The sequence below is a fragment of the Camelus bactrianus genome, chromosome 11, assembly GCF_048773025.1.
Source record: "Camelus bactrianus isolate YW-2024 breed Bactrian camel chromosome 11, ASM4877302v1, whole genome shotgun sequence".
Lineage (NCBI taxonomy): Eukaryota > Metazoa > Chordata > Mammalia > Artiodactyla > Camelidae > Camelus > Camelus bactrianus.
In genome coordinates this window covers 65685043-65706222 of record NC_133549.1, presented here as the reverse complement: position 1 = coordinate 65706222, position 21180 = coordinate 65685043, and the positions used below count along the sequence as shown (strand labels likewise).

The window sequence follows — 21180 nt, the reverse complement described above, 5'->3', positions numbered from 1 at the left end:
GCTTGGAGCTGGTGGAGAGGGTGATGAGGGTAGGACCTGCTCGGGGATGGCAGGAGGGAGGGCCAAGGTTGCCCTGTCCTCTCATTAAACCCAAACAGCCCCTGCAAGCCAAGCTGACTTTTTCTTGTTCAACTACAAGTGAGGAAGCCAGGCTGTCGGCTGGCTTTACCTTCTGAAAGGTGACGAGGTGGGGGCTCAGGAGTCCCTCCCCAGGGTAAGGGCCTGCGGCTAGAGCAGGAAGTGGGAGGGCAGGTGCTAGAAGGCAGGGGAGAGGCTACTTCAATGACCCTCAGCAGAAAGAGTACAGAAGTCCTCATGCCCAAAAAAGACTGGGTGCTGAAGAACACAGGCTTCATTTCAAACTCTGCCCTGACCCAGGAGGCCACAAAACCCCCCAGGGTTTGGTTTTTGCCACATCCCCAGACATCCTCCCTGCTCCCCAGCCACGAAGCATCACTCGGGTCTTTGAATTGGTACAAAGTTTACTAGGTCATACAACATGGCTCACAAAAGCGATGGGAAATTCCAATGAGCATACTGTTTCTTGATTGGTTTCTTTTACCCGAATGGAGACAAGACACTTTCCCACAGGACTGCCCACCTCCCCCCAAGACAGACAGAATGCAAGACTGTCACAATGTAGCTATGACCAGCTCCACGGACACACAATTCAGTGGCACTGACACACCCTGATGGGAACCTCGGGACACTGGACAGCAGTGGGTGCTGGGCCGGGAGGAAGCGGCGCTAATGCACCCGTGGGAGGAGTCCCGGCAGTGTCTGCTGGTGATAATACATTTCACACAGGGGACACATCCCCAAGGACAGGCTGTGAAGGCCCATAAGGCCTGTCAGAGGATGTGACTTTTCATCTTGGGCCAATAAATAACTGTTGGACGTAATGCATAAATTAGAAACAAACGCCACTAAACTTTACACATGGGGAACGTACGACCAGGTTGAAATCAAATCATGCAAAGTGGTAGGGCAGGTGAGGAGGGATCCGGAGGTGAGAGAGATTATCAACAGCACACACTCTATTTTTACCCTACGTTATGCGCCATTAGTTGGCTTTTATCTTCCTCCCCGCGGCGGTGGTGCGGGCCCTGTCGCCGGCGTCTCCCGGCACAGCTCACTGGGCAGAACAGGGGGTCGCTGCTTGAAGAGAGAAGTGCTGGAAGGGCAGCAGGCTCGGGGGCTAGGACTCTTAGCTGCCCGTTTCGTCCCGGAGCCGAACACCCACTGCCGTGATGAGGGCGGCTCCCTTGCCGCTCCCATCTTCGGATAAGAGGAAGGACACGTTACACTTTGGTGACAGTTCCTTTACGGTTTGGTGCATGATTCTGGAGAAGCTAAAAAAGACAAAAAAACAGAGGAGAAGGGTAAGTAGGGGAATACGAAAGATGCTGGACCCCCCTGATGACGCTGAAGGACCCTAACAACAAGGAGGGAAGCAAGACGGGGCAGGGGCTGCTTAGAAGCAGCTGCGGCTTACGGAGAACGGCTGGGAGGAAAGTGGGTTTACAGCCAATCCCATTACAATTTGCAGCAGGGAGGCACAACGGAGAATCCAAAACAAGCTTCTCTGAACAGCTTATGAGGGCCACGGCATGAAAAGCATACCCAGACAGCTCCCATCCTCAAAGCCTGAGACTCCTAGGGCACTGAAAACCAAGAAGGGGTGCTGGGGCCTGGCCGTGGACCCCTGAGGCTGACCTAGCTGGTCCGGCACTGGGTCAGCTCAGCAGGCTGTGTGGAAAAGAACATCACCCACCCTCAGCTGCAGCCCTCTGAGACCCCAGCCCATCTGCACCTAAAGCCAAGGGAGGGAGCCCCCTCCCGCGCCCCAGTGAAGCATAACATCAAAATGAGAGGTGACTCTAGGTCCTTGCAATTTGTGCTGAAAATTAGATAGGGCCAGGCTGAGGATGCTCAGGGCAGTGGGGCACCTAGAGGTGATACTGACTGCCCTTTGCTGAGTACCGACTAGGTGCCCCACACTTTATGTACATAGCATTCGTCCTGCCTGTGGTTATTATCCCATGAAGAAGAGAAGACTCGGCAGAGATGGATCAGTTGAGCCCAGCTTCTAAATGGTGGTGCCAGGATTAAATCCAAGCATGTCCGTGATTGGCTCCAAAGCCTAACTCTAAACCACGGTGACAATGAGGACAGCTAGGAAGGTGGAGAGACAGAGGTGGGGATGGAGCAGGACAGATGGTTCCATCCCAAGCCACAGCCATGAGGTAAGCAGGCAATGCCCATGCTGAGATGGGTGAGTCTGCTTTTAAGTAGGGTGATACTATGGCCCAGTTTACCTGGGATGATCCCAGCGTGATAATTAGTAGCACTCTCTTGACTGGAAAAAGTACCTCAGTTTTGACAATAAATAATATGGTCACTCTGTTCATATGCGCCAAGCTTTGGGACATGCAGTGGATCAAAGAGCAGATGGGCCCACACCATGAGGTGTCGGGTACCTGACCACAGGAGGTCACTCCCCATCCCCGCCCTGCTACAAAGCCCAGGGCCAAAGCTGCTCCTGCCTTCAGGGCTCCTGACGACCTGATTTAGCAGGGGAACCAGACAGTGGGCCTTCCTCCCCTTTCCTTGGCTCCCTCTCCCCACTTACCAAACGCAGCCTCCTGGCCAGGCTGATGGGTGAGCCCATGCCCAGCCTTACCTCCTCTCCTGCTCCCCACCTGGACTCTGCCTGACCTAAGAGGGGCCTGGAAGGAGCGGAGAGCAGGACATGCCAGGCTACGGATGTGAGCTGACCAAGTGAAGCCATTCCTGGCCTCCCCAGGGATCCCAGGGAAACTTCAGAGCAGCTCACTTCCTCCTCCCAGACAAGCCCCGCGCTGACTGCGCAGCCTTCGGGTTGGCTGTGTCCTGCTGGGAATCACAACCCCATGTCCCACAAGCACAGATGCCAGGAAGCCCTGCCCACCCCCACCGGCAGCCCCACTCACTGCGGATGAAGTTTGTAGAGCGTTCCGTCCACCCCCACGGTCACGTTGAGGTGGTCCAGCCCTCTGTTCTCGCGGATCTTGTCCACCACGGCGGCCATGCCCGCGCCACACAGCTGCGCGGCCCTCCTGGACACCACCCCGCACACGGTCTTCACGAGGATACTGTCGTCGCAGGTGCTGTTCAGCCCCAGCTGCTGGAGGATGGCCCGGACCTGCAGCAGCGCTAACCGGTCGCTGTGGGGGACGAAAGCCAGGAGGCTGGATGAAGCGGGGCCCACGCGCGCAGCCCAGGAGCCGACTCCAAAGGAGCCGGCCCCGAACTACCGTACTTATTAGAGTCGTGGTTTTTTCCTCTTCAAAATAACATTTGTCCATTTTTTTTAATGATCCCCAAAGTATTACATGTTAAGTTGTAGAAAAACTGGCAAACTAGAAAAATAAAAATTGTGAAATCAAAACTACAATCCCAACACCAGGGAAAATGCTATTAACGTTTAAATATATTTCCTTTCAACCTATTTTTCTTGGATAGCATTAAAGAAGGTCGCCATTCTTACGATGTGTGAATGGGCTTGTCCTTTATCTGTGGTTTTTTTTCTTGCTCTTTTCCTACTTCATACATCTGAGCGATTTCCCACCTCCTTATCTGAGAATAGGGCTGGAAAACAGCTGCCAAGGTATTCCACTCTGGGGATGAACATCATTTATTCGGGCAGTTTAGAGAAATTTAAGTTGTTTGCAATTCCCTGCTACTATAAACACGCTGATGCGGGTCCTGTTTCTAAGTCTTTGGGCGCAACTCTTGATTTTTCCCTTAGGATGCATTTCTGGGTCAAAGGGCTTTTGATACATATTGCCAAGTGCCCTTCAGAAAGCTGTATCAATTTACTCTCTTCTCCAGCCGAGAATCTGGCCCAGCTTGTCCCCAGTGGAAAGGACTGGTTTTAATAACATCAGAACGGCATCACACTGTGGTTTAATCTGCGTTCTTCTCTATTAGTGAGGATGAGTTTTTTGTTTTGTTTACTGGCCACATGAACAACCTATTATACCAAGACTCTTGTTCTCCTAGGATAGTTGTCTCCTTATTAAATTCGAAGAGCTGACAATGACTGATGATGGTGACAATGACAGTGATGAGAGAGGTTAGCCTTTTTTGAGGACTTCCTGTGTGACAGGTGCTTTACATCCATTACCTCATTTCTTCCTTCTAATAGCTAACCAATCCATGCATGATTATTCCCATTTTGAAGATGCAAAAACTGAGGCTGGGAGAGATTGAGTAACTCACCCAAAGCTCACAGCCAGTGGGGTGGAGAGGTCTCAAGACCAGATCTGCCAAAGCTCTCACCCACGATGCCATGCTATGCATCTTGTCACACATAATGCAAATGTTTTCCTTAGTTTGCTGTTTGTCTTTTTAAGTTTGATGACTGTTTTTTTTTTCTAATTTATAGAAACTATGTAGCTAAATTTGGCTTTTTTTTCTTTATGATTTCTCTCTTTGCTGTTATGATTAAAAAGACCTTCCCCAGCACTTCACACCCATTGGGATGGCTATTATTAAAAGAGAAACAAAAACAGAAAATAACGAGTGTTGAAGAGGATGTGGAGAAGTTGGAGCCCTTGTATGTACTGCTGGTGGGATGTAAAATGGTGCAGCCACTGTGGAAAATGGTATGGCAGTTCCTCCCCTCCCAAAAAAGATAAAGTAATTATGTGATTCAGCAATTCCACTTCCGGGTATATATATACCCGAAAGAATCAAAAGCAGGGACTCAGTCATGTATTTGTACACTGATGTTTATAGCACTGTTCACAACAGCCAAAGGTGGAAGCAATCCAAGTGTCCATGGATGGGTGAATGGATAAACAAAATGTGCTCTATACATACAAAGAATTATTCAGCCTTAAAAAGGAAGGAAATTCTGACACATGCTACAACATGGATGAAACTTGCAGACACTATGCAAAGTGCAATAAGCCAGATGTGGAAAGACAAATGCTGTATGATTTCACTTACATGAGGTCACTAGAGTAGTCAAATTCATAGAGACAGAAGGTAGAAGGGTGGTGGCCAGGGGCTGAGGGAAGGGAGGAATGGGGAGTTAGTGTTTAATGGGGACAGAGTTTCAGTCTGGGATGACGAGAAAGTTCTGGAGATGGATGGTGGTGACGGCTGATCAACAATGTGAATGTACTTCATGCCACTGCATAGTTCAAAACGGTTACAGTGGTAAATGTTAGGTCACGTATATCCACCACAATAAAAAATGTTAGCAAGAAATAGTCGCTGACATTTTCTTCTCGTTCTTACATGGGTCCTATTTTCCACACTTGGCTCTTGGGAGAAACTTAGGATGAGGAGAGATGGAAGCCGGGAACTTGTTTTCCAATCACAGCGCCTCCCTTCCCCGCGACTGTGAAATGCTACTGGTCCACCTGCTGAAGACCGCCAGGGTCAGGGCTGCGGGGCCGCTGTTGGCAGCCAGCACGTCCCTGTGTGGGTTCTGGTGGCCAGTGAGTTTACCTGCCAGTTACAGACCAGGCCTGGGGGAAAATGAGGAGCAGGCCCCGGAGCCACCATCAGCATTGCTGCCATGACTTCTAAAATGAAGTGGCTGGGGTTAGGGGGTAGCTCAGCGGTAGAGCACACGCTTGATGTGCACAAGGTCTGGGGTTCAATTCCCGGCGCTTCCGTTAAGGGGAAAAAGAAAAAAAAAATGAAGGTGGCTTTTGCTTTTGCTGAGCACTTTTCCACCCTCTCTCACAGCTCATTGTGGAAGATGGCAAAGGCAGAGATGACATTCTCTCTCCTCGTGAGAGAAACAGGAGAAAGACAGAGCAGCTCGCTGTGGGGCACGCTGCCTCGCAGAGGAAATGAGGCTCAGACCAGGCCAGCGGTGCCTGGCTCTTGAGGACTCAACGCCCCTTCAATACAATATATGTGATGTACTTTTACTACCCTAAAATGCAACCTATTTACATGCATAATTTCAGAGAAATCAATATAATGCCCTAACATAAGGATGAATAAAATGAAATAATTTATAGTGAAATTATGGGATTTCAGATTGAAACTGCTCAGGGCCTAGTACTCCAGAGGAGGAAGAGAACCTCACAAATGGCCAGAAAGTCCCCTAGGCTGCCTACCGCCCTCATCATGACCCCTGCCGGCAGGTCCACCTCTACAGGGAAGGCCTTCCCCACTCACCTCTCAATCTGAGATAGATACTTGGTCTGAAAGATGCCCCGAGTTTTCAGCGGCTCAGAGATCTGCCCTCGGAAGAGGAATCCCTTCTTGGTGAAGTCAATTAAGATGTTGCGGACGATTTCACCCAGGTACATACCACTGATCATCTTCTCGTACCTGAACAGGGAAGAGGGGGCTGGGTGTCTATATGAAGCCTTCAGTCGTAACCCCGGGTGCCCTAACTGTCCCTCATGGGCATCACTGACCTGTGCACCCCGCTCCATGCTCCTCACGGAGGCAGAGAGCGAGACCAGGAAGGATGAGGAATCCCCAACCCTCCTGGGATCAGACATGAAACCAGCAGCACTCTGCATCACCGCTGACAGTCCTCTTCCTCACCTGACTCCCTGCCTTTGCCTGGCGAAATCCTACTCTAGCTCGCAGCTCATATATCACTTCTCCCAGAGGCCTGTCCTCCCCGGATGGGGTTTCATCTGCCTAGCAGTTCCCATGCACCCTCCCTCCTTCACAACACACACGGGTCCTCTGCCTCCCCGCACCCCTGCAGCAAAAGCCTCAAAAGGACAGAGGACGTGTGTCTTGCTCAGCTGTGAGTCCCAGGACCTGGCTCTCAGTCAAGTGCTCAATTATATATCTGTAGACTCAGCAGATGACTGGACTGAGTCTTCAAGGGACAAGAAGACAAAGGAAAAGTTCCCACCAAATTTTTGGAAGGTTTTGCCAAAGCCCAGAGTGTTAGTCAAGCACCTACAGAATGATAAAGCCACACAGGCTGGAGGGCGCATGCGGCCAGCATACCCCTGGGGGGCCCCTGTTCTTGGGGCTTTTAATTCCTGTCCTCTCCATGCTCAAGGGCCTCCAGAAATGGCAAGGGATTTAAATGCTTCCACGCACACACCCAATCCCAGTGTCCCTAAGCTGGAGAGAGTCCACTGGAATCTGGATACTCCAGAAGATTTCAGGTGGTCCACAAAAAAGACGTGAAACAGCACTGTTACCATCAATCCCCGTGCAGACCGTCTCTCTCCATCAAGGAGACCGTCTCAGCTTGGTTCTGATGTGGTTTTAAACCCTTCCAACCCCGGCTGATCTGCCTTCTAACACAAGCAGCCCTCCTGTAGAGCGTCTGGTAGACAACAGCAGCTGGGATTGAAGAACACTGTCCTTCACTACATCCATTTTATGATTACCATCTATTATGGTAATGTTGGTTTTCCTGCTTTCCTTCCTTCATTAAACTTAAGAACATAAGCTGATTTAAAGACAAACTTTAAGCATAGGTGGTATTTGGAAAAGGCATCATCTTCAGGTCAACTGGAGAATAACTTAGGTTTCGGAGGTCATACCCCAGCTCTTCATTCTGCTCCTGGGGACACAGCTTAGACCACCTTGTTTTGTTTATGACAGAGGACAGCCTGATTCCTAGGAGTGTGAGAAAAGGGGTCATGTGTCTCTATGCTGGAAGGGGGGACACTGCCATCTCAGGGAGGATCCCAGAGACTGGAGCTGTAAAGCTCCAAACAGCCACTAGGTGGTGCAGGAGGTCTGCTGTGGGAAGAGTGACTTGCGGTGGGGCCTGTCTCACCCCTGACCTGAAGCCCCCGCCCCCCTGCCCCAACTCCCATCCCCTCTCTCACTGGCAATACCCTAATTTCCCTTTCCCATTAACAACTGCAGGTCAAGTGTGTTCTGCTTCCACTAAACAAGGCAAAAACTTGCTGACCAAGAGGTTCCTACCAGACTGATGGGGAAGAAACACAGAGCAAGGGGAAGGCCAGAATGTTCTAGGATACAGGCGGTCACTGAGGGAAGTGGTGTGGCTGCTGCCACCCCGTCCCCAGAGAAGGCACCTAGACAGAACATCAACCCTGGGCCATCTTGTACCATGTGTTGCTGCCACCACCCTTCACCCCTAAGTTCTCCACTCTCCTTGGGCCAAAAGCCAAGTCCAGGAGTGACCCTGTGGGACCAGCCTCCAGGCCTGTGTCCTGACCCCACTCTTACTGGAAACTTCTCCCACTGTAACAGGCAGAACGTGGCCACATGCCCTGCCCATCCTGTCTCCTCCACCAGACGGAATTACCTTTGTTTCCCAACATTTAGAGAATATTCATCCACCAGTTTGTCATAGATTGTTCTGATATCATCCAGACACCCGTTGTCCCCGAAGGCACCCCACTCCATGTTGATGCACATTCGCCCCTCGTTCCCTTCTAGCGTCTCGACGTTCTTCATTTCTTCCATGTAGCAGGCATTGCTGCCGGTCCCTGAAATACATGAGGCGGGGGGTGACTGGCCAGGCTTAGTGGGGAGGGGGGCTTGCAACTAGGCCCGGGATTCCATGGATAGGGGTATGCTTTTAAAATGGACAAATAGCTTCACTTTCCCAATGTCTTCCAGGAAAACTTCAAAATATAAGAGTCAGAGTTAAAACTGCCCAGAGCATTTGACTAACTTACTTTATACTCAGACATCAATACCAGGAGCCTCCTGTGTTCACCTGCCCAGGCAGGGCTATGTCTACTTTCACGGCAGATGGGCTTACAACAAGGGATGTGTCTTCAGTGGTGGAAGCGCAGGCAGCATTCACACTGGGAGGTATTTCTCTATTTCTCTTTTCCCCTCTCTCTCCATGTACACATACTGCATGTATACACATCCATCTGTATAAAATACTCTGTGGAGGGGCTGTTTACTATCATGCCATGTATGTCTACTTATCTTTTCTTATCATGGTCATGGGCTCTGCCTGAATCATCTCTCCTGTGCTCCAGAATGATGCCCAGTTAGTTCAGGGAAGGACAATGTCCTGAACATTTCAAGGGTGCCCTTCTAAAGCGATGGTTCCTCGCCATTTGGGTTATCACAGATCTCTTTGAAATTCTGATGGCTCTCCTGAGAAAAGGGGCATTGCTCTGGGTGCACTCACACACTGTACACACACAATCTGTCAAACAGCTTCTAGGGGCTCAGGAGCCTCTGATTTCCAACCCTGACGTCCCCGGGGCAGGGCTACTCAGACTGCGGTCCCCCAAGGACTAGGGTGGGACCACATACGATTTGCTGTTTTCATCTCCAAGTCAGGTAACAGACGCTGAGATGAAATGTTCCAAAACTTGCACAGCAGTTTCAATTGTCAGACATTCAAGCTTGTTGTTATTGGCCTTGTCTCAGTGAATGGACTGGAAATTTCAAAACTGCAGATATTTTAATATACACTTGAATCCCCTGGGGAGCTGATCCAGGAGGTCTGGAGTGGAGCCTGAGACTTAGCGTTTCTCACACGTCCATAGGTGATGCTGATGCTCTGGCCCATGGACCACACTTCTACCAGCAAGGCCCCGGAGCATCATGGACCCACCCTGGGGTAGGATGCAAAGGTAGATGGACTTTCAACACCATTAAGGGAAACAAGGACACCACTATGGCTAGACCAAATGGGCTTTGGTCCTTTTATGCCCTTTAAAGAAACAAGTAGATTTTGTAGATGCTCCTGAATGTGTAACTGTAAGCAGATAGGGTAGAGGTCCCTGGAGAAAGAGAAACAGGCATGACTTTGATGACAGAAGAGAAGCTATTTTGTGGGCATTTTTTGATCTAAGCCTGGCCACAAGGCTTGCCCTGAAACAGGTCTCAGTAATAATGATCTTAAGGGAACAAAAGAATACACTGTAATCAAGCAAGAGAAATAACAATAGCAACAGATAATAAATTAGTTGTAAAGGCTCAGTTTTGTTTCAGTGGTAAAGATTAGCCTGAAGCACCTTCTTGAGCTATTTTGTGGAGTTTAAACTCCCCTCAGGAGCTCAAACACCAGATCAACTGGACCCTAAGGGATGACGCTGTTGATCTTTTCTGACTTCAGTCCACTAAAGCTTGGACTTAGTCCAACCCCGCCCCAATTCTATGCTGAATTCTCCTCTGCTCAAGCCCCTTCATGAATATGCATATACCCTTAGCTTAAAACTTCCCCAATTTTGCTGTTGGGGACGCATGGCTTTGAGAAAGTTCTCTGGTGTTCTCCTTACTTGCTCCAATAAATCCTTCCTTCTGATCTTTGGCGTGGCTATCTTTCAGCACCCACCAAACGGTGATGCCAGCTTTCAGGTAACATAACTGGATTATTTTGGTATTCTCAGTTCCCTTTCACCCAAAGTGTAAAACTGGAAGAAAAGGAGCCCCAGAAATGGAAGGGGGTGCAAAGAAAGCCAAAACATGTAAACCATATTTTTCGCCCATGGGAGTTCTGAGCAGAGATCAATTGATGAGGGAAGGAAAGCCTGGCTTTGTACATAGCTGGGGCAGCTGGAGCACCCCGCCTTCCCTCTCCCCTCCTCCCCGCCTCCACCCCCACCCCAGCACTAGGCCAGCCTGACCTCCGGGGCAGGAAGGTGAGGCCAGACCTGGAAGAAAGTGCTGGGTCACTCTAGCTTTGAATTTCACACCTAAGCCCATTCATAAGCAGAAAAGGGGAGGGGCCAGGTGGAGAAAGAAAGCTTTGCAAAAGAAAGGAAGAAAGAGGCCCAAAGCCGGCCCCAAACAACCTTATGCCCGGAAATGCTCTGTAGTTCCCACGGGAGCCAAAAGTGGTTTAACAAATGAAAAGGTCTTCCCAGCACCAGGAAGGCAGCCTGCTGGGGCCTTCTCCTTTCTGATCTCCCAGACACTTGGCAAAAAGGCCCGCGCAGCAGGGTGCTGCCCCTGCCGGCCCAGGGAGGGTCTGCAAGTGTTGGCTAAGAAACCAGGCCTTTTCCCAGCATCCCTGACACCAGGAGCAGGATCAGTCAAACGGTTTTCTTGCAGCCCAAATCTATATGCTTTAGGAATCATGTGCTCTCAAGGCCCAGACCCCAGTGTTACGTGGATTATAAGGGAATCCTAAGCTAACAGATGACCCTTCTGGCTCCCACTTCAGCAGCTGGGACCACCCACAAACAGTGGCAGCTAAAGGGCAAATGGCACCCAGGCTGCCCTGGGGCCCTTCTCCACAGCCAGGAGAGGAGGAGGCTCTGCTTCCTTCCCAGCTGCAAGCCCCCAACCTGCAACACCTGCCCGGAGCCGCTCCCTACAAGCCCTGCAGACCAGGCCAGCTCCAGGCACTCCCACCCTGTCCACCTGAGCCGGTCCTGGAGAGCTCCGTTCCCAACAGGCTGGTTAAAGTCAATGTGAAGCCTTGTTGGGCAGGTGTTGGGGAGAGGAAACCCCTGTCTCGCCTCTGTCCAGGATGAAACTCTGGAGGTGGTGAGGGGACAGTACTGACAGGTGTCCTGTCTTGCACTGAGGGCTGAGCTGCTGGCTCAGGTTCCCACAAAACAGGAAAGCCCAGCCTTCCGTGCCCCCAAGAAAGACCCTCTAGGACACCCACCTACGATGAGTCCAACCTCGCAGGTGGGCTCCTCATAAGCGCAGGTCATCATGGTGCCCACCGTGTCGTTGACCACAGCCACTACGTCTAGGTCGAATTCCTTTGGAAAGAAAGGGACACAGGTTTAGCTTTACGGGAGGGACAGTGCTGCCCGGCTGGGATTCTGCAGGTTCACTCTGCTGCATTGCCGTCAGAAAGCCATGGGGCATCATCTGAAAGTTTCCCACCCTGTGAAAGATAATGAAATGCTCCTTCACTGAACATTGACTATCAATGATGTATTTGAAGCTGGAGATTTGAAGAAAGGAAGTATTCTACCCATTTCACAGACGGCACTGAGTATTGGAGAGGCTGCCCAGAGGGCACTGCAGAATGGAGAAAAGACAAGGGACGATGACCAAACAGCTCTTTCTCTTGGGAGTTTAAAGCGTTGGTAGAACACTAACATTAAGGGCTGTAAAATGGGTGAAAAGAGGTTACCAGGTTTCCTTTCAGTGACCACTAGCTGTTGTCCACTTGCTCTTCAGGTGCAAGTGGCCCCTCTTTCATACCCATTCATTCTCGCCTTCCTGTGTATTTGTCTGTTCTCCTGAACTGGAGCAACTGGAACTGATTTTTTTTTTAAACTTCTTACTGATTCACTCATTAATTAATGAGCAAGTCAAAATCAGAGTTTTTCATTTGATGTTTTGTCAGTGTTCTCCAGCTAAAGACCACCAGAAACGCACACACAGAGGAACAAAGCTTGGCTTACTGACTGGCTGGTTGTTTCACAGGCAAACAAATCCCATGGGGCATCTCAGAAAGTGTTAGAAAGCACAACTGTAGGATTTGAGCCTGTGCTGATGGTTTCAGGGAAGGTTCAAAGAAGTGGGGCTTTGCTCTGGACTGGATGATGTCAGGAAGCAGGGCGATCTCTCAGGGAGCGCAGAGTTCTGCCCTGACTGTGGAGCTCTCTCCTCTGATTCCATCTCCGTGGCAGAGGAGCTGTGTTGACGCTGGACTCCATGGCACTACGTGTTCACCAGAACACCAAGGCCGGCCGACAGTACCGGGGGCTGCTTTTCCCTCTCTCGTTCTGGAAGAGTCTTGATTTTACCTTCCTTAAACTATCCTTTAATAACACAAAACTCCCCCTCCCTTTTATTGCGAGCAGTTGGGGATACGTTATTACCCTTGTCACAAGTGTCTCTATTGTCTGAGTTCTTTATGGCAAGCAATACAATTTTTATAACCCGAAAAAAACGGTAAAGATTTTTTAAAGTATCCTTTTAATAGTTACCTCTCTCCTTTTGACCGCATCCCTCAGTAAGGTGGCTACATCGTGTCCCACACAGTCAGTTGCCTTAAAACCTTTCGTCCAGGTGATCAAGATTCCCTGAAATAGGAAGGGCAGTAGGACAGTCCAGTGTAATTAATCCTTCCAGGCAGAATACAAATTTCCACCCCTTTCTTCCTGAGTAAACATCAGCTAAGAATTTATAGTGAGGGGGGAGGGTACAGCTCAGTGGTTGAGCATGTGCTTAGCATGTGCAAGGTCCTAGGTTCAATCCCCAGTACCTCAAATAAAAAAAAAAAGAAAAGAAAAAGAATAAAAGAATTTATAGTGAGATGATGCTGGAACATCTGACATCTGAGGCAAAAACCAATAAAACACGAATAGTCCGCTGAGGGCCTGCCCACCTCACTGTCCTCACAACAGTCTGGTTTACAATCCCCACTTCACAGATGGAGACACTGAGGCACAGAAGATTAATGGTGCCGCCCCTGGTATAACCATCTAGTTCTCCTGAAGAATAGTTTGCCAGCAATACAAACGGAGAAATGCACATTTTAGTAACACTGTGACTCCCTGAAGTAAACTTCAGGTTTGACTGGACTGTAGTTGTACACGTGCTGGGTGTGTACTATGATGACAGTAATGGTAGTATACGTGAACTGCTTTTAAAAATCACTAGACCTTTAAGAACTACAAAAAAGTTTATGTGGATCCACCTGCTGAGATCTAAAAGGGCTTAAGAGGGAAAAAGCCCCATGTCAGCACCGTGACTGGATTAACTGGCTTCCAGAGGCAGGTGACCCAACCCAGCCTCCCTTGTGGTGCCAATCATATGCCTTAAACCCATGTGTGATGTGATGCCAATTCCAGGGCCATACCTCTCCCTGTGAAACACAGAGGCACCCTTGGCTCTTCTAGCACAACAGGCTTGGTCTTGCCCGAACGACTGCACAGTCGGTTCCCTCTGCGTGGAACATCCCCCATGCCCACTGGCAGCACCCAGTGTGGTGCTGGAGCTGCTGGTGTCAGGGCTGAGATCCTCCACAGGACGGGGCTCCCTGAGAGCAGGAAATGGATTCCCTGCTCTCAGCCCTCAGCAGGTGCTCCAGCCCTGACCATCCAGTTTCTACCAATTTATTGAAGAGACATTTATTAAGCATCTCCTCTGACCACACGCTGTTCATTCTAGGGCCTGTGGGGAACACAGGTCTTTGCTCAAGGAGCATACAACATCTCAGAAAAGAAAGATACTAAAGATGGCTGGAAACTGTGTTAAAAGCTATGATCAGACAACATTACAAGGAACAGGGAACAGTGAGAGGGTGAAATGCTTTTTGCCGGGAGGACCAGAAGGCTTCCCAGATGAGGTGAATGCCTTAGATGACAAGAGAAGGTAGAGACTTAAGATGTACTGGAGGGTGTGCCATAAAGCTTGGGTCAACCCACTGTGACATCTACACCATTCCAGAATCGAAGGATGATACAGAGGCTGGAGGAGGCCTCAAGAGCCAGCCACCCTGGCCAAGGGACAGTCAGTGCTGCCAGATGCCAGATGCCTGGAGGAAGGAGACTCACCGCATCCAAGCTCGTCTGCTTGCAGGGAAACGAGAACGTGAAGCCCAGAGGCATTCTGGGGCCCTTGATGCCCATGTAGTCCAGGAAGTCAGAGATGCAGGAAACGATGTGATCAAACAGCTTCAGAAGAAAAGAAGGGATTACCCACGCACCCTCTGGTCTCACACTTTCAGTGCACGTCCAAGTACACACGCACACACACAGCTTGACACGTGCAGAGCAAGTCCCCCTCTCCAGGATCTTCACAGCCCTTAAGCATCCTAAGCCCAGCATGGCTAAATGTACCTGAAGCTTCCAGGCCACAGGGATACAACTGCACAGCGGCACCTGTCATATGCAGCTTCACTGATGCCACTGGCCCCGTGTGCAATGCACACATGCCACGGTGGTGTAAAAGCAAAACCGTCTCACCTCTTCCCCAGTGCCCTGCATGATTTCAGTGGGAATGGCGTAGATCTTGTTGTGCATTTCCACCGTTCTCTTTTTCCCACTACGAATTTTCACCAGCAGGACACGGAAATTCGTTCCTCCAAGATCCAGGGCCAAGAAGTCACCATGCTCTGTTGTGGTCAAGGACATAAAGTCAAGAAGAACTAGTTACTTCTTGGGAGCCAGTAACCCCAAGACTTCAGACTTCCCAGGGAGGAAGTCCCATCTCAAATATAGGGGAGAAGCTGACACATATTCAGCACACAGCTCAGGCTCAGAGAGGGGTGAGCACTAACTCACTGACCACCACAGCCTTTGCACCACACTAGAAGGACAAAAGGCCCCATGGATGAACCGTTCGTCACAATAAACGAATAAACTTTACCAGGTTACTGAAAAGCTTGGCAACAATGACCTGATGTTAGGGAATCTCATAAAAATTAATCACGAGAGGGGGAGGGTATAGCTCAGTGGTAAGAGTGTGTGCTTAGCATGCACAAGATCCTGGGTTCAATCACCAGTACCTCCATTAAAAAAAAAATTAAATAAATAAACTTAATTATCTCCCCCCACCAAAAATAAAATAAAAAAGATTAAAAAAATTAATCATATGTGTCAATATGCAGAGCGTTTGTGAAAATGGCCACAATCATTCCCCTCCCCATACACATGCGTCTTTGCGAAGGGACTTTGCAGTTCTTCCCACCAAAAGAGGACCTCAATTTTCCCCTCCCCTTGGATCTGGCCTGGCCTTATAACTTGCTTTGGCCAAGAGAGTGTGGCAGAAGCAGAGCTAAGCCATCCCAGCCTAGGCCTCCGAGAGGCTCTGAAGTCTCCCTCTCCCTTGTGGACCCTGCTGGTACCACGTGAGCAAGCCTGGCAGCCCACTGGAGGACAAGACACATGGCCAGGCACTTCTGCATGCCAGCTGACAGAGAGACCACGGCTGGACATGTGAGGGTGCCCCCCATGCCAACTGACCCACCAGCAACTACAGACACATGAATAAGCCCAGCAAAGACCAGCTGAGACTGGCCCGGGTGAACAACAATAAATTGCTGGCCCACAGGCCTATGAGCTATAACAAATGGTTGTTGTTTCAAGCCACTAAGTTTAAGGGTGGTTTATAATGTAATAACTGACTTCCATGTAGGACACACTCATATCACAAACATTCATCAATGTCCCTACTGTGCTAAGCTCCAACAGGACCAGCAGGGTCAGCAGTAAGGGTTGGATGCCAAGCTCCAATCTGCCTGGGTGTGAAAATCCCAGCCTCTGTGCCTCCACAGCCCCTGCCAGGACCTAGGAAGGGGGCACTGGTTTACTGTGTTTATCAGAAAACCTAAAACAATCTGAGGGCCTCGAGATTTGCCCAGCTCTGTTCTTTTAAGAACACTTTCTAATTCTGAGCAGGGCTGTGGTTTTAGAGATGACACCTGCCTGGGAGGCCAGACCACGGGAAGTCAACTGCCCTGAGTCACACACGTGCAAGTCAGTGGGAAAAATGGAAGAGAGGTTTGAGTGCGTTTCTAGCTCTTGCCAAAATCATGCAACCCCAGTGTAAACGCAACCACTGGAGAAGCCAGCCTCCCTGCAGCCCCACCGTGACTTGGTCACTGGCACGAGAAGCAAGAGGGGCATGTTAGTACCCAACAGAGGTCCTCACCAGTCCCGTCTGGAGTGCTCCGGACAAAGGAGGGCAGCATCTTGACTACAGCCTTGTCATGCGTCTGCTTCCTCAGCCCCAATTCCATCTCGGCCCGCATCCTCTTTTTCACCTCCAGCAGCATGTCCTTGGTAAGATGGAAGTGGGCCAAGGTCTCCTGGATCTGCCGGTGCTGCTCAGCCAGGCGGTAGGCCACTGCGGTCACCATAGCGGCCCCCTTGCCGCTGCCACTCTCCGAGAGGAGGAAACGCACGTCGCAGTCGGGCACCAAGCGCCTCAGAGTCTTGTGGAAACGCCGAGAATACCTGGCGGGGGGCGGGGGGGAGGGCATAACAGCCAGACTGAGCCAGACTGTCGGGACCTTTGGAACCCTTTCTTCTCCCACACATTAATCCCATTTTCTACACTTGCTCTTCTTACTCAAGACACACACATCCACTGTAGAAAAGTTAGCCAATGCAGACAACTGCAAAGAGAAAACAGAAATCGCCCACAGCCACACGCAGAGAGAGGCTTCTCATTATCATATGAGTATCGAATACATAAAATTCAGGGTCCAAAAACTTCTGTCTTCTACCATGATAAGGAGATAATACAGCACATCGGTCAAGAAAGAGCCCAGTGTTTGGAAGTCAGACAGAGCAGGAGACAAGGGTGAGCTCCCCCACTTCCATACTAGGTGACCTCAGAGTTAGTGAAGATGACAGCATCCGGTTGACGGTGATGTGGTAGGAACTTAATCAGTTCATTAAATAGTTAGATTAATAGCTGGCGGTAAGGAAGGACCTCTCTTATTTTTGTTTGTTTTTTTTTTTTTTAATTTTCACTTGGCCCTTTCCCCCAGCCTCCAAGAGTCTGGATATGTTTTAGTGGTTAGAAGAGGATTTTAAGACAGGACTCAGTGAGACAAAATTTTTTCCAAGTTTGTGGTCTGTTGTAAGTATAGAAGGCTGCCTGCCAAAGGAAACAGGGAAAATGGAACCCCAACATGTTAACAGTGGTCAACTCCAGGGGGTGGGATTAAAAATGACTTCTATTTTTTTTGTAACTTTTTGAACCATCTGACGTTTCTATACCAAAAATGTTACTTCTAAAATAATGAGCATTTAGTCAAAGTTATTTTTTTAATGTAATGTTGTAGATAAAGAGTTCTAGAGATGGCTGGTGGTGATGGCAGCACAACAGTGTGAATGTACTTAAATCTGAACTGTACAATCAAAAAATGGTTAAGATGCTAAATTTTACATTATGTGTATTTTCCCACTTGTAGAAAAAAAATTTTAATGTAAGTCCCTAAACTTCCTTGCCCAAAAATTAGCCAAGAAACTAAGGTGGCTTTCATTATCAAGAATTTTACAAATACTATAAGAATACAAAGAAACAAAATTTGACCGCTAACTAGCTAAAACCCCTCCCCTCAGCAACACAGAACTATTTCAGTTTAAGTCAATCTTCATTTAACTGACACTAGAATTGGGTATGAAGATACAGTATGCACAAAGCCACTTCACATGCACGTTACCATATACAGTGGGAGAAATATCTGAGTTCCTGCACAAAAAATCAGGTCACAGGTGGTTATTATTAAAACTCGGTACATAAAGACTTAGAATTCACCTTTAGCCTTTTTTAAAGGTATAAGCCATGCTCTTAAGTGGCCACAGAAGGCTTTTCCAACCAAGGCATCCAACAGACAAAAAGGCAGCATCTATGCGGACTACTTACAACTTACATCTTTCTCTGGCCCTCAGATAGAAAGTGTCAACAAGTTGCCCATTTAAAAAAAAAAAGAAAGTAGTATCTGAGTGTTTGGAGGACTTTAGAAACTCACAGGAGCTTCTACAGCAGGAACGTGAGCACTGCACCTATGACCCAAGCACTAGACAGGATGAAGGCCCCTGATGAAATGCAGACAAGAAGAGAATATAAGATACAGACACATTCCACCCAGTGCTCCTGGCAGCTATGGAAATCTCAGGCAAGACTTATGAACAAGGAGAGATGACAGTGCAGTGCAGAAGCAACACCAACGAGAATCAGCTGAGGGCCAGATACTTCCCGACTGGGCAACTCTTTCTGCCCAGAACTAGGCATTGTCTTGTCTGCCAAAAACCTTCACTGGGTGCAAAAGTCTGACCTCTGGAGAAGGTCCTTAGCCCAGATGGGTACTGAGTGCCAATTATAGCAAAGGGCAGACTCACTGTGGGTGCGTCTTGTAAAGAGACCCGTCGACACCAACCGTGGTCCGCAGCCTGGGGGTGCCCTTGTTATCTCGGAGGCGGTTCAGGATGGCGCCCAGCGTCGCAGCCACCAGGTTGGCAGAGCGAAACGAGACAATGGTGCACACGTGCTGCACTGCGATACAGTCATCATCAGATGGCTCCACTCCCAGGCGCGTCAGGATTTCTTTGGCATTGTGGAGGCCTTCCTTATTCCTGCGAGGTTAGAGGCCAATACTTGTGAGTTATGGACCACAGCAGGCAGTGCAAAGCCCTGAAGTTTGAAGGTCCTGGAAAGGTGAACTCCATTCACCAGGTGTGTGGCATGGGATTAAGGCAGTCAAATGCCTGAGAAGAGCGTGAGGAGAGGTCTCCTCCATAAGGAGTCCCAGGCAGCAGGAGGAAAAACTGCACTAGGCTGGGTTATGACATGTCAGGCACGAGGAGAGAAGAGGACAGGCCAGACCACTCAGTCTCTGAACAGATGGAGAAATAGCTGCTTCCACCCCAGGGCTCAGCAGCCGGGAGACCTGGGGGAAGTTCCTGCTCTTGGGGTCTGAGTTGACCCTGGATTTCTACACATTCCTCCTTGATGTTCTTCAGTCAAATTTTAATTTGCTGCACACATGCTTTGTATATCTTTTGTTGGATTCATTACAGGGTACTTTATAATTTTATTTTTATTACTATCATAGATGTATTTTTTAAAAGAATATATATATATTTATATCTTCTTTTTTTTTAATGTACCATATTAAGGTAAGATGTTAACAATGGGGAAACTAGGTGAGGGATATGTACTATCTTTGCAATTTTTTTGTAAATCTAAAAATACTCTAAAATAAAATAAAGATTTATTTTTAAATATATACATGTTTTAATTATTGCCAATACATAGGAATACAATTAATTTTTGTATCTTATCTCCAGACATGTTCCTAACCTCTCCTGTTATTCTAATCATTTGTCTAGATATCTTTTGGTGTTCCAGACAATTACTATCTGCAAATAATGATAATTTTATCTCCTCTTTTTTTTTTTATTCTTACGCCTTTAATTTCTTTTACTTTCTTTTTAAAAACAAACAAACAAAACATTAGCCAAGGCTCCAAGACAATGTTAAATAAAAAAGGTAATACTGTCTTACTCCTGATTTTAAAGAGAATGCTTCCAACATCTGCCCTTTTAGGATGTTTTTAATAGGCTTTTTTGAGATAGGCTTTATTCCAATATACATGCTTTCTTGAGCAAGTTCAAATGGGTTTTATTTCTTGGTAACCAAAGAGCCAACATCAAAAACAGGCGTAGAGAAAGGCAGGCATTTCCTGACTTTGTCAATGATTCTGAAGACAAGCCACGAGTCTCCTGCTCCCTCCCTTCCCAGCAGCTGACCAGGAGACTTGAGAAGAGATATGGTTGGAAACTCAGTAACGTGACTCCCTGTAGCTTTGTACCAATCGCTGCTGAAGAAGAGAGATCCTAGGACAAATGCCAGGATTCAGATGCAAAATAAGATTAAGTCCAGATAAACCCCTTTCTACTTAAATCAGCATCTTCCCCCAGTGGCCAGAGCTATAATGCCACTGGCTCTGTCTGAATTTCCAGGACCACAGGAGAGGCAGTGGGATGACCGTCCTGTGCAGACATGGAAGGTTGTTTGTAGCACCAAGCTAGCCCTGCTTTAAGCAGGTGGCCTCACATGGCTACAAGGAGTCTCCTGAACCACGAACCAAGCCTGGAACTGCCACAGGACAGGAGTCCTTTAGACTTGGAGCCACCCAAGTACATCAAACTACCCCAAAAGCAAGTTCACCTTCTTCCCTCTCAGGGTGAAGGCCTGCAAATAACAGTCGAGGCAGAAAAGTCTGGGTTTCTGATGCTGAGAAAGGTCCTTAGCTCAGATGGGTAGCAGTCAGGTTGTGGGCTGGACTCTGTCCTTCTATGTCTATCTGTCCTGTCTCATTGATTAATCAGTGTTTCTCAGACTTGTGCCAGGAAACACCTGTGGCTGTGAACAGGTGAGAGAATGTCGGAAAGGAGGCAGGGTGGGGTGTTTCAGGCAGAGAAGAATTTTGGGAAATGACCAGTTAACCAATGTGAACTGAGTTTTCTTTAATATGCTAATGAGTACTGTACAACTCTAAATGGAGGGTAAATATGCAGTTATTTCCCAATCCTACTGGCCACAGAACCCTTTCATCAGGGGACACCTAATTATCTTGAAGTCCCTAGAGTTCCCCTGAACATCGTCTGGAGAAGGTCCTGATATTCCAAGGGAGATTGCCCCAGGCCTGGGCTCAGTCGGCTCCTGTCCACCCCTAGGATCATCTACTCCCTGGACTCCAATCTTATCCTGAGTGAGTGAGTGAGTGAGTGAGTGAGTGTGTGTATGTGTGTGGTGGGGGTGGAGATTGAAGGCGAAGAGGCAGCTTTTGTAACTAAACCATCCACAAAGCAT

The 21180-nt window shown here is 48.6% G+C and overlaps 1 protein-coding gene across 1 annotated transcript in view; it reads right to left on the bottom strand.

Annotated features, from left to right (window-relative positions):
- Positions 1-464: 464 nt before the first annotated feature.
- The window catches only part of HK1 (hexokinase 1), a 64849-nt gene continuing 44133 nt past the window's right edge, over positions 465-21180 (bottom strand). Inside the window, exons 9-18 of the mRNA XM_074374119.1 lie at positions 18705-18938; positions 16504-16808; positions 14817-14965; positions 14406-14525; positions 12834-12929; positions 11552-11651; positions 8270-8453; positions 6187-6342; positions 2973-3206; positions 465-1352 (exon numbers count right to left, since the gene is read on the bottom strand). Coding sequence (XP_074230220.1) covers positions 1208-1352; positions 2973-3206; positions 6187-6342; positions 8270-8453; positions 11552-11651; positions 12834-12929; positions 14406-14525; positions 14817-14965; positions 16504-16808; positions 18705-18938 — 1723 coding nt within the window. The 3' untranslated portion in view covers positions 465-1207. The remainder of the gene's footprint in view (positions 1353-2972; positions 3207-6186; positions 6343-8269; positions 8454-11551; positions 11652-12833; positions 12930-14405; positions 14526-14816; positions 14966-16503; positions 16809-18704; positions 18939-21180) is intronic.